At 41.3% G+C, this 13313-nt stretch overlaps 1 protein-coding gene across 1 annotated transcript in view; it reads right to left on the reverse strand.

The window, feature by feature from the left end:
* Window positions 1-578: 578 nt before the first annotated feature.
* The window catches only part of LOC138848167 (uncharacterized), a 45633-nt gene continuing 32898 nt past the window's right edge, over window positions 579-13313 (reverse strand). The window contains 4 exon segments of the mRNA XM_089336785.1: window positions 579-1514; window positions 1516-3410; window positions 6821-6913; window positions 7158-7284. Coding sequence (XP_089192911.1) covers window positions 1416-1514; window positions 1516-3410; window positions 6821-6913; window positions 7158-7281 — 2211 coding nt within the window. The 5' untranslated portion in view covers window positions 7282-7284 and the 3' untranslated portion in view covers window positions 579-1415.

Below are 13313 nucleotides of genomic sequence, written 5' to 3' on the forward strand. Positions count from 1 at the left end.
ATGAATTCTCTGATGTTAGTTGATGTTTAATTTCTTGTTTTCTTTTTTTTAAAGATTTTTATTTATTTGACAGGTAGAGTTACAGACAGTGAGAGAGACAGAGATAAAGGTCTTCCTTCTGTTGATTCACTCCTCAAATGGCCACAATGGCCAGAGCTGCACTGATCTGAAGCCAGTAGCCAGGTGCTTCTTCCTGGTCTTCCATGTGGGTGCAGAGGTCCAAGCACTTGGGCTGTCTTCTACTGCTTTCCCAGGCCACAATAAAGAGCTGGATTGAAGAGGGGCAGCTGGGACTAGAACTGCCACCTATATGGATGCCAGCATAGAAGGTGGAGGATTAACCTATTGCTCCACGGTGCCAGCCTGATGTTTAATTTCTGGCTATGGTTTTTTGAGCTCTGTTGCACTTGAAGGATATCACCTTTTTTGAGTTGCATATTTATGCAAGCCTGAATTCTATGAAAATATACTTCCACATTCATTACACTCCTAAGAAACCACTTGTGTGAATTTTCTGATGTATAATGCCATTTCTGACAAATGGCTTTTTGTCACACTAATAATATTTCTGAACTTCATTTTTTTTTAACAATTTAATTTTTTTATTTGAAAGACAGAGTTAGAGACAGAGAAGCAGAAAGAGGTCTTCCATCTGCTAGTTCACTCCCCAGATGGATGCAATGGCTGGAGCTGCAGCAATCCAAAGCCAGGAGTCAGGAGCTTCTTCTGGGTCTCCCATGTGGGTGCAGGGCCATCTTCTACCGCTTTCCCAGGCCATAGCAGAGAGCTGGATTGGAAGAGGAGCAACTGGGACTAGAACCAGTGCCCACGTGGTATGCAGGCATTTTAGGCCAGGGCTTTAACCTACTGTGCCACAGCGCTGGTCCCAACCTTTCTTCCTTATGGGAGTGCCTATTGTATGGGATGTAATTTCCAGCAAAAGGCTCTGTAACATGGTTATGTTGATTTTGGAAAAAGTCCTTCACATTCATTATATTCTTAAGTTCTCTCCCTTGTTTGATCTACATGTTATGAGGTATTCCTTCTGACAAAAGGCTTTCCCACATTTATTACAAGATTTCCACCATGTAATAAATTCTCTGATGTTATATTGTGTGATTTTGGCAGAGTTTTCCAACATTCATTCCATTCATAAGGTTTCTCCCCCATGTGAATTCTGATGTTTTATGAGGTGTTACTTATGGATAAAGGCTTTTCCATATGCATTATATCCAAAGTGTTTTCCCCCATATGAATTAGATGATGTGCAATGAGGGCTGAATTATGGGAAAAAGCTTTCCAAGTCATTATGTCCAAAAGGTTTCTCTTCCTGTGCATTTTCTGATGCATTCTGAGATGTGACTTATTGCCAAGGGCTTTTCTACAGTCACTGCATTCATGAAGTCTCTCCCATGTTATAAATCATAGCTCATATCATACCACAGATTCACAACATGATTTATAAAGGCTTTTCCACACTTACTAGATTCATAAGGTTCCTGCCCTGTATGAATTGTTTTGATATGAGTATAACTTATAGAAAAAGGCTTTTCCACAGTCATTACATTTACGAGGTTTCTCTCCGGTGTGAATTTGCTGATGTTTCCTGAGGCCTGACTTGTGTCCAAAGGCTTTTCCACAGGCATTACATTTATGAGGTTTCTCCCCTGTGTGAATTTGCTGGTGTATGATGAGGTGTGACTTTCGTCCAAAAGCTTTTCCACAGTCATTACATTTATGAGGTTTCTCCCCTGTGTGAATTCGCTGGTGTATGAGGAGGTGTGACTTTTGTCCAAAGGATTTTCCACAGTCATTACATTTATGAGGTTTCTCCCCTGTGTGAATTCGCTGGTGTATGATGAGGTTTGACTTTTGTCCAAAGGCTTTTCCACAGGCATTACATTTATGAGGTTTCTCCCCTGTGTGAATTCGCTGATGCATGATGAGGCTTGACTTTTGTCCAAAGGCTTTTCCACAGTCATTACATTTATGAGGTTTCTCCCCTGTGTGAATTCGCTGGTGTACGATGAGGTCTGACTTTCGTCCAAAGGCTTTTCCACAGTCATTACATTTATGAGGTTTCTCCCCTGTGTGAGTTCGCTGGTGTATGAGGAGCTCTGACTTTCGTCCAAAGGCTTTTCCACAGTCATTACATTTATGAGGTTTCTCCCTTGTGTGAATTCGCTGATGTTTCCTGAGGCCTGATTTGTGTCCAAAGGCTTTTCCACAGTCATTACATTTATGAGGTTTCTCTCCTGTGTGAATTCTCTGATGTTTCCTGAGGCCTGACGTTTGTCCAAAGGCTTTTCCACAGGCATTACATTTATGAGGTTTCTCCCCTGTGTGAATTCGCTGGTGTATGATGAGGTCTGACTTTTGTCCAAAGGATTTTCCACAGTCATTACATTTATGAGGTTTCTCTCCGGTGTGAATTCGCTGATGTATGAGGAGGTTTGACTTGTGTCCAAAGGCTTTTCCACAGTCATTACATTTATGAGGTTTCTCCCCTGTGTGAATTTGCTGGTGTATGATGAGGTTTGACTTTTGTCCAAAGGCTTTTCCACAGTCATTACATTTATGAGGTTTCTGCCCTGTGTGAATTCGCTGGTGTATGATGAGGTTTGACTTTTGTCCAAAGGCTTTTCCACAGAAACTACATTCATGAGGTTTCTCCCCTGTGTGAACTTTCTGTTGTTTCCTGAGGACTGACTTTTGTCCAAAGGCTTTTCCACAGTCATTACATTCAGAAGGTGAATTAAAACTGAGTGATTTTCCACAAGGTTTACATGTGTAAAGTTTTTCCCTTGTATTTAGTTTCTGGTTTATTGCAAGATGTGACTGGTGAATGACAGGTTCAACATACATAATGTACTTATAAAATTTCTTTCTTGTGTGAGTTTGTTGATGCATATTGAGGCTAGAATTTTCATGGATAGCTTTTTCTATTTGTGTTGCTTTTCCAAAAGTGACAGTTGACTTATTACAGTTTTCTGCCATATGAACCCTCTCAGATTTACAGAACATCTTTCTTGTGAAGACTTTTGCTTGTCCAGTGGGTCCAAATGGCTGCTTCATGATGTGAATATTGTCAAGCTGGCTAGGAGGCTCACAGAACTGGAGAGATTTTCCAGGTATCTTAGTGTTATCAAATTTCTCTCCAGCCTGTAGTTGATCAGGCCCACTGGGGGGATACACAGTGTGACATTTATTGCATTCCTCAGGCTTCAATCCTGAATAGATTCCCTTTTTAATAATCAGTGTTGGAACATGGCTTGAATTTAAACTAAGTGTTTTTCTTAATTCAATTCTCTTGAGAGCTGATGTCTTGTTATTTTTCATAAAATCCTGATTCAGATTTTTGTCCTGACTTTCCTGGTTGATCCTAATCAGGTCATCCCTTTTCATGACCACTGAAATGAGAAAAAAGCAATCATGTCACTGAATCACATGTAACTGTTTCTCCTGGCATACTCATGTAAAGGGAATGAAGTTACTTGTAATCCAAGTGGCATAAGATGTTCACAAAATCAGTATGAGGTACTTATTTGTGACCATTATATGGTTTTCCTCCTTAATACATTAATATACCATGAGGTTTCCCAATGTTCAAACATGATCCTTTTTACTATGGGAATTTGTTAAGGATGGTAGAATGACATTTGTGCTATGATGTGCGGGATGCCTGCATCTCAAAACAGTGTTGGTTTGAGCCTTGGCTACTCTGCTTTCAGTACAGCTCTCTGCCTATGTAAACTGGAAGGAAGCAGATAATGGTTCATGTGCCTGGGAACCTGTGAGAAACCAGGGAAGACTAGAGGGATTCTAGAGTTTTGGCTTCAGACTAGTTAGACCTAAGTGTTGCAGGCATCTGGGAAGTGAGCTAATAGAGGACCTCTTTCTCTCTCTCTCTCTTCTCTCACTATCACTCTGCCTTTCACAAAGATGAAATAACTATAAAATATTTTAAAGAATGGGCAAATATTTAATACAAATATTCACCCACTACCTAGCAACCATTTTTTTCCTTGTGCTTTTTCTCCAGTTTATTTTTATAAAAATTGTGTGCTTTTTGCTTCTCTGATATCTCAACCATAAACATGAAAAAGTTTTACTGATCATTTACTTGCAGGTGGAGAAGAGTGAAATGTGCCTGTACTTTAAGCAGGACAACATTTAAGGAGTAGGATTTGAATCTATGAGTGTCTCATGCTCAGTCTTCCTAGGTAAACATCATTTGTGGGATTTTTCAAATGAAAAATGACTTTGTCTCTACTCTATGACAGCTTCCCCAAATTCCTAAGGACACCCAACACCTTCAGCTTCTCAGAAGTACAACAGGTACAGAAAATTCCCAATATACCACTTTAGTTAAACACTCCCAATCAGTTTGAAGAATTTGTTTCTGCAAACCGGGAATTGCTCATCTTTGAAAAGTGTTTTCTAACTCATTCTGAAATCATCAGTGCTGGTTACCTCCTCTAAATTCTTTCTAGAAACATTCCTGTGTGATAATTTGAATTTCTGGAGGCTTTTGATCAGTTGCCTCCTATTTTCACTGAAAGCTTCATTTCCTATGCTTTTCTTATCTTTTTGTTTGCTTATTTTCAATGATACTGAAAAATAAGAGAAATCATACTTCAAACTCCACCCTTAAAGAAATCTGAGCCACTCAACATAACCCCATGAGGCTACTTGACCTTGGGTCTCAAAATCTCAGTATTTTCTTGGTGAGTCTAGGATCACTTATTTTCATGTTTTATGTAAGTTCATGCTTAGTTTAGGATTTCTTTTTTTTCAAAGATTTACTTTATTTGAAAGCTAGAATTATAGAGAGAGAGACAGAGAGAAGTCTTCCATCTGCTGGTTCACTCCCCATATGGGCACAACAACCAATGCTGGGCCAAAATGAAGTTAGGAGCCAGGAGTATCTTTCTTGTCTCCCACATGGGTACAGGGGGCCAAAGACTTGGGCCAACCTCTGCTCTTTTCTCAGGTGTATTAGCAGAGAGCTGGATTAGAAGGGGACCAGCTGGGACTTGAACTGGCACCCATATGCAATGCTAGTGCTACAGGCTGGAGCTTTAACACACTGCACCACAGTGTCATTCCTAGCTTCATAATTTCTGATGTCACAGCACAGAGGCTTACTCATGACCATGTTTTATTTTTAAAGATTTATTTATTTATTTGAAAGTCAGAGTTACACAAAGAGAGGAGAGGCAAAGATAGAGTAAGGTCTTGATCCAATGGTTCACTCCCCAATTGGCCACAATGGCCAGAACTGTGCTGATCTGAAGCCACAAGCCAGGAGCTGCTTCTGGGTCTCCCTCAGGTGCAGGGGACCAAGGACTTGGACCATCTTCTACTGCTTTTGGAAGTGGAGCAACTGGGTCCCAAACTGGTGCCCATATGGGATGCTGGTGCTTCATGCTAGGGTGTTAATTCACTGTGCCACAGCGCCAGCCACATGACCATCTTTTAGCATTTACTTATTTACTTACTTGAGAGTCAGAGAGACAGAATGAGAGATAAAAACAGACTGAAAAAGAGGTTTGCCAACTGTAGGCTCACTCCTCAAATGTTTCCAACAGACTATAATTTTCTTATTTATTTGAGAGGCACAGAGGAAAAAAAAGAAAGAGACTAAGAGAGAGTTCACATTTATTGATTCAGTCCTGAGCAAGTCCTATGCCTGGGCAAAATCATGAGTGGGAACTCAATCTGAGCAATGAGTTAGAAATAAGTTTCTGGGGGCTGGCATTGTGGCATAGCATAAAGCCACCACCTGCAGTGCCAACATCACTTATGGGTACCAGTTTAAGTCCTAGGTGCTCCACTTCTGATCCAGCACTCTGCTATGGCCTGGGAAAGCAGTAGAAGATGGCCCAAGTACTTGGGCCCCTGTACTTATATGGGAGACCTGGAAGAAGCTTCTGGCTCCTAGATTCAGATCAGTACAGCCCCAGCCACAACAGCCAATTGGGAAGTGAACCAGTGGATGGAAGACCTCTCTTTCTCTCTCTGCCTCTCCCTCTTCTCTCTCTCTGACTTTCAAATAAATAAATAAATCTTTAAAAAAAAAACCAGAAACAGCCTGGCATGGCAGCTCAATAGGCTAATCCTCTACCTGCAGCACCGGCACACCAGGTTCTAGTCCCGGTCGGGGTGCTGGATTTTGTCCCAGTTGCCCCTCTTCCAGGCCAGATCTCTGCTGTGGCCCAGGAGTGCAGTGGAGGATGGCCCAGGTCCTTGGGCACTGCACCCACATGGGAGACCAGGAGAAACACCTGGCTCCTAGCTTTGGATCAGCATGGTGTGCCAGCCACAGCACACCGGCCATGGTGGCCATTGGAGGGTGAACCAATGGCAAAAGGAAGACCTTTCTCTCTGTCTCTCTTTCTCACTGTCCACTCTGCCTGTCAAAAAAAAAAAAAAAAAAAAAAAAACACAGAAAAATTAATCCTAAAAAAAATAAGTTTCTGTATGTTGCCTAACTAACAAGCACTGAAGGAACTAATAAGTGCATGAAGGGAAAGGTATGAAAGTGTAGAGAAGGACAAGTTAGAATTGGGGGAATGTATCAAACCTAGATAAAAGCCTTAGTAACATCAGAAAATGACTGGATTTTTTTTTTTAATCAAAGGACATCTTCACTAAGAACAAAAATTAGAAAGATATTGGTATCTCTAAATGCCTGTGTCTGATGCACAAAACCAGCTGTCATCAGGAGTAAGGCTTGAGAAAAATTCATGGAAAGAACACCAGTCAACATCTGCACACTTTCTGCCTTGGCCTCCCTGTCTCTTATGTGCAGACTGACCTGAAAGGCTCAGATTCAAGCATTCATCCACGATCCATGGCTCTTCTCCTCGCTCCAATTTGAAGATCAAGTCAGGTTTGGTAATGCAGTGCCCTATTAATGGAAACAAAGTAAGACTTTGTAAAATCACTATCTTGGGTTATTTAAAGGGCTACAGCTTGGTTCAGGAGCTATGCAACAAATGTTCCAATTTGAATCTTTTGTTAGATGGTAGATATTCGGATTATTCATGGACTCAAATTCTAATCCTGTCCAATATTAAACATTATAAAGTGTTTCCTTATTTGTCAAATAGCAAGAAAATGTTATCACTGGGCATGTGATGGGTGTCACTCACCCAAGGAGAACAGGCTGCTGTAGGTCTCCAGCATCACATCTCTGTACAGGATTTTCTGAGCGTTGTTCATTTTCTGCCATTCTTCCCACGTAAAGTACACAGCCAGGTCTTCAAATGCTGTCATCACCTATAATAATACACTTCCAGTCAACATGTTAACTCTGTCACAAAATAAACACTGACAGTTGTGTATGGATATGAAGGAAAAAAGGAAGGATATGGTTTCACATTAGACTTGTGGAGTGTTTAGAAAGCCACACGGAGCATTCAACAGAGTCAAACCCATGATCTGCAGGCTGTGAGACATGCCCAAGCTGGAGGGAACCAGGAGGTTCAAATCACAAAGGCCACATCTGTCAAGGGGAATTGCACAGCAGGCTAGAAGAGGGGCAATACTGACTCTTGACTGGGCAATGTTAAGGAGAAGTATGTAGAAGCATTGAGAAAAAAGGCAAGAAACCATCAGTGAAACTACGATGGGAATGAACAGAAAACAATTTCCAGGAAAACACCATGCATATCATTTCCAATATGTCAGAGAAAAAATATATTAAAAGACAGGGCAGACATTTAGCTTAGTGTTGTTTATGATGCCACCTCAGAGTGTCTATGATTTCCAATGCCAGCTCTAGTTTCTAGCTCCCAGATAATGCAAACCTGGGGAAGCAATGGTGATGTCACCAATGAAGGAGGCCTAGATTCCATTCCTCAATCCTGGCTTCAGTCCTGCCCCACCTGTTTGGTATGGTTATCTAGGAAGTGAATTAATGTGTCAAAGCTCTCTATCTCTCAGTCCATCAACTTTTTTCTCTATCAAGCTAATAAATATTTTTTTAAGTAAAAGAGAAAATACAGGTAAGACAAAGAATACAAATTAGCTTTTGCCCTTGTCTATGATTATTCTACTGATAAACAATTGAAATAACATTATACCTAATTAAAGTGAAAGCAATGAAAATACTTGCCCAAAGCATTCAAATGATAAACATTTGAAATAACATTATACATAATTAAATGAAAGCAATGGAATTATTTGCCCAAAAAGAGAACCTGGGAATGTCTGCAGTACAATCTGCATTTGTGACTCACTGAGAAAAATGCTTAGAGATTCGTTTCAGAACCTGCAATAGTCACCAGAATTGTGATCCAGCAGGCTAAGCCTCCACCATCAATGCTGGCATCCCATGTAAACAGAGGACTTGAGTCCTTGCTGCTCCACTTCCAATCTAGTTCCCTGCTAATCTGAAAGAGCAGTGAAAATGGCCTGAGTATTTGGACCCTTCCACCAATGTGGGAGACCCATGGAGTCCCAGGCTCCTGGCTTTGGCCTGGCCCAGTCCCAGCCATTGTGGGCATTTGGGGAATGAACACTAGATAGAAGATATATCCTTTTGTCTCCCTGTCTCTCCCAATCTCTGCAAGTCCACCTTTCAAATAAATAATCTTAAAAAAATAAATGAGCCTCCAGTAGATTCTTTTCTCCACACATTCCTTATCCTATTCCAGAATCCAATTCAGCTTCTCAAAGGTATTAAGAACTCCATTACTCTAACAATTTGAAAACAAACTTAACTGATTTGTGTTCCAGCACTAGGTAACTCTTCCTCTTGCAGAATGCTAAGTGTTTACTTCATAGGTAGCACTAAAACACTGTTCAGTACATCATCTATGTGTAGAATGTTTCAGACATGACCCCAAAAATGTAGCATATTGTGCTTAGTTTCAACTCAATTCATGTAACAAATATATATTTTGCTATAGCAACAGAAAGACAAGAAACCAAACTGCATTATTATAGATGACAGTAACGTTTCATAATCATGCCAAATTCATAATTCATTTCTGTATATTCTGTGATAACAAATTTTATGTTTATTTTTCTATTTTAAAATTTTGTAAAGATTTATTTATTTATTTTGAAAGTCAGAGTTACACAGAGAGAGGAGAGGCAGAGAGAGAGAGAGAGGTCTTCCATCTGCTGGTTCAGTTCCCAGTTGGCTGCAATGGCTGGAACTGCACCAATCTGAAGCCAGGAACCAGGAGCTTCTTCTGGGTTTCCCACATGGGTTCAGGGGCACAAGGACCTGGGCCATCTTCCACTGCTTTCCCAAGCCATAGTAGAGGGCTGGAGCAGAAGTGGAGCAGCCAGGTCTCAAACCGGTGCCTATATGGGAAGTCGATGCTTTAGACCAGGGCATTAACCCACTGAGCCACAGAGCCAGCCCCATATTTTCCATTTTAATTAACTAGTATACTGGGACTGGCACTGTGGCTAGCAGGTAAAGCCACTGCCTTCAGTGCTGGCATCCCATATTGGTGCCAGTTCAAGTCCCAGTGGCTTCACTTCCAATCCAGCTCTCTGCTATGGCCTGGGAATTCAGTAGGAGATGGCCTAAGTCCCTGGGCCCCTGAACCCATGTGGGAGACCCAGAAGCTCTTCAATTCTAGCTTTGGACCAGTGCAACCCCGGCCACTGTGGCAAACTAGGGAGTGCACCAGCAGATGGAAGACTCTCTCTCTCTCCCCCTCTGCCTCTCTGTAACTCTGACTTTCAAATAAATAAAAAAATTCTAAAAAAATAAATAAATAAACTAGCATTAAACACCTAAAATGAGTACTGACAAGCTGGGGAATAATTTAAAAAAAAAAAAAACACTTACAGGTGATATATTAATTTTCTTTCCTCTTAGAAACATGTGGAGGACCCAGAATCATACCTGGGAGAGAAGGTGAATGGCAGGAGTTCAAAGAAAACTCTGGAGGCCAACGCTGTGGCATAATGGGTAAAGCTGCTGCCTTCAGTGCCAGCATTCCATATGGGTTCTGGTTTGAGTACTGCCTCCTCAACATACAATCTAGCTTTCTGCTATGTCCTGAGAAAGCAGTGGAACATGGTCCAAGTCCCTGGGCCACTGCACCTGCATGGGAGACCCAGAAGCTCTTGGGTCTTGGTTTTGGATCGGCTGAGCTCCAGCCTTTGTAGTAATTTGGAGGGTGAGCCAGCAGATAGAAGACTTTCTCTCCCTGCAACTCTTTCAATAAATAAATGAAATCTTTAAAAAAAAAAAAAACAACTCTGGTTTCCTTCTGCACTGAACAGTGGGAAAAAAAGGATATAATAGAATGAATAAAGAATAATAAATACATTAACCAAGAAAACATCAGCTTCACTGTGGAGGAATAATCCTGTAAAAATAGAAATACATAGGAAAATGCATCCACCTATATTAAGTAGCAGAGATTAAACAGAAGTTAGCATTGGTTTAACAAAAGCATTATCTACAAATTTTGTAAAATAATAATGTGAAAGTAAAAAGAAAAGTTGAGTGTTCAAATGAATAAGGTTATCAGAGATAAACATTATGTTGTTATTGAAGTTTATACTAAAGAAAGTTAACAAATACACATAATGTATATTTAATGCAGTGCACTTTACCAGTAATGATTCCAAGTAGCACCTTTCCCTGTATTCATCCCTTCACAAAACCCTGGATTGGGGCTGGCACTGTGGCCTAGCGGGTAAAACTGCCACCTGCAGACTGGCATCCCATATAGGCACTGGTTTGATTCCCAGCTGCCCCACTTCTGATCCAGCTTTCTGCTATGCCCTGGGAAAGCAGTAGAAGATGGCCCAAGTCCTTGGGCCCCTGTACCCATGTGGAAGACCCAGAAGAATCCCTGGATCATGGCTTTGGATTGGCACAACTCTGGCCATTGCAGCCAACGGGGAGTGAACCAGCAGATGGAAGAGCTCTCTATCTCTCTCTGCCTCTCCCTCTCTCTGTGTGTAACTCTTTCAAATAAATAAATAAATATTTTTGAAAAAGACCATGAATTTCACCATTTCAATTGATTTACCCCCATGAGATACCAGTAAATGTGATAGAAATAGACAATTTGTTAAAATATTTATTTATATGAAAGAGTTACACAAAGAGAGAAGGAGAGGCAGAGAAGAGAGAGAGAGAGAGAGAGAGAGAGAAGGAGGAATAAAGAGAGTTCTTCAAACTGCAGGTTCACTCCCCAGATGGCTGTAATGGCTGGAGCTGTGTAGATCCAAAGATATGAACCAGGAGCTTCTTTCAGGTCTCCCACAAGGGAGCAGGGGCCAAAGGACTTGGGCCATCTTCTACTGTTTTCCCAGGCTGTAGCAAAGAGCTGGATCAGAAGTGGAGCAGCCGAGTCATGAACTGACACCCATATGAGATGCTGGCACTGCAGGCGGTGTCTTTACTTGCTATGTCACAGAACCAGCCCCAGAAATAGACAATTTGTAAAGTATTTGCCTTCTCAGCTTTTCTTTTTCTGACAGTTATCTTCTGAAAAACCCTGGGGCCTGCCTGTTGAAGAGATAGTATGTAGGCTGGTGCCGTGGCTCACTAGGCTAATCCTCCACCCGTGGCACTGGTATTCCAGGTGACAGTCTCAGTTGGGGTGCTGGTTCTGACCCAGTTGCTCCTATTCCAGTCCACTCTCGGCTGTGGCCTGGGAAGGCAGTGGAGGATGGCCCAAGTGCTTGGGCCCTGCACCCACAAGGGAGACCAGGAGGACGTGCCTGTCTCCTAGCTTTGGATCAGCACAGCATGCTGGCCATAGCAGCCATTTGGGGGGTGAACCAATGGAAGGAAGGCATTTCTCTCTGTCTCTCTCTCTCTAACTCTGCCTGTCAAAAAAAGAAAAAAAAGATAATATATAGCCAAGATTCACCACAAACCCCAGACACTTAAGTGAAGCCTCAATCAGTTCCCCAAATGACTAAACTCTCATTTCTGCTCCTGGACTGATCATAGGAACTGCCCAGCTGAGTACAGCCCATAACACAGAGTCTGAACTGCAAATCAAATGGCTATTTGTTAAGCCATTGTGTTTTCTGATTTGTCCTACATCAAATGCTGATATATATCAGTAAGTATGGCAGAAAGTTGAATTACATGCAAACTACAATGCATACAACTTCAAAATTTCATTTGGAAGTTCCCATAAAACAGGGCCAGCATTGTCACATAGCAAGTAAACCTGCCGTCTGCAATACAAGCACCCCATATGAGCACTGGGTCATGTTCTGGCTCTTCTGCTTTTGATCCAGCTTCCTGCTGATGGCCTGAGAAAAGCAATGGAAGATGATCCAAATACTTGGGCAAATGCTACCAATGTTGGAGATCCAGATGAAGATCTTGGTTCCTGGCCTCATTCTTTCCTGGCCCTGCTCAATGCAGCCATCTGTGATGTGAACAAGCAGAAGGGAGATCCCTCTGGGTCTCTCCTCTATATACAATACTTTGAAATAATTTTTTTTAAAAAAACTTGAATAAAAGCTCCTATAAACACAATCTTTGCCTATCAATTAGACCTTAGAAAAGCTGCTGATACAAAAAAAAAAAAAAAGTCCTGGGATTCATAAAAATAAATTATCTGGAGACCATAAGGTTGTTCTTCACATTTTGGCTTATATATGGTCATTGTGTTCTTTTGGTTTAAATTTTAAGAAGCTTATTATCATATGAAATCTAATTTAATATACTTTTACTATCTCAGAAGGCAGGATAAAGGTTCACAGTAATTTTCTGTAGCTGCATGTATACTGCATGTTGTTCAAGAAGAAATTACTGAAAGGGAGGAAATTTTTATGATATGCTTTTTGTTTTTTTTAAAGATGTATTTATGTGAAAGTCAAATTTATGCAGAGAGCGAGAGAGAGAGAGAGAGAGATATCTTCCATCTGATGGCTCACTCTGCAAATGGCTGCAATGGCCGGAGCTGCACCAACCAAAGCCAGGACCCAGGAGCTTCTTCCAGGTCTCCCACATGGGTGCAGGGACCCAAGGACTTGAGCCATCTTCTACTGCTTTCCCAGGCCATAGCAGAGAGCTGGATCAGAAGTGGAGCAGCCGAGTCTTGAACCTGTGCCAATATGAGATGTGGGCACTTCAGGCCAGAGCATTAACCTGCTGTGCCACAGCACCAGCCTCATGATATGCTTTTTGAAGTAATACACTCCAAACATAGCATTAGTAGCAAAAGGAAAGACATGCTCATGAAAGTTTTCTAAAGCAGTACTATTTGAATTGGTGACAATTTCTGAAATGGATCTGAAAAATAAATGTTTTTTAATTAAGTGTGGCAAGATAGAGAACATTAGGCAGAAGTTAAGGTGCT

Source organism: Oryctolagus cuniculus, chromosome 7 (assembly GCF_051225735.1).
Source record: "Oryctolagus cuniculus isolate XC-2025 breed Fujian yellow rabbit chromosome 7, ASM5122573v1, whole genome shotgun sequence".
In the NCBI taxonomy this organism is placed as follows: domain Eukaryota; kingdom Metazoa; phylum Chordata; class Mammalia; order Lagomorpha; family Leporidae; genus Oryctolagus; species Oryctolagus cuniculus.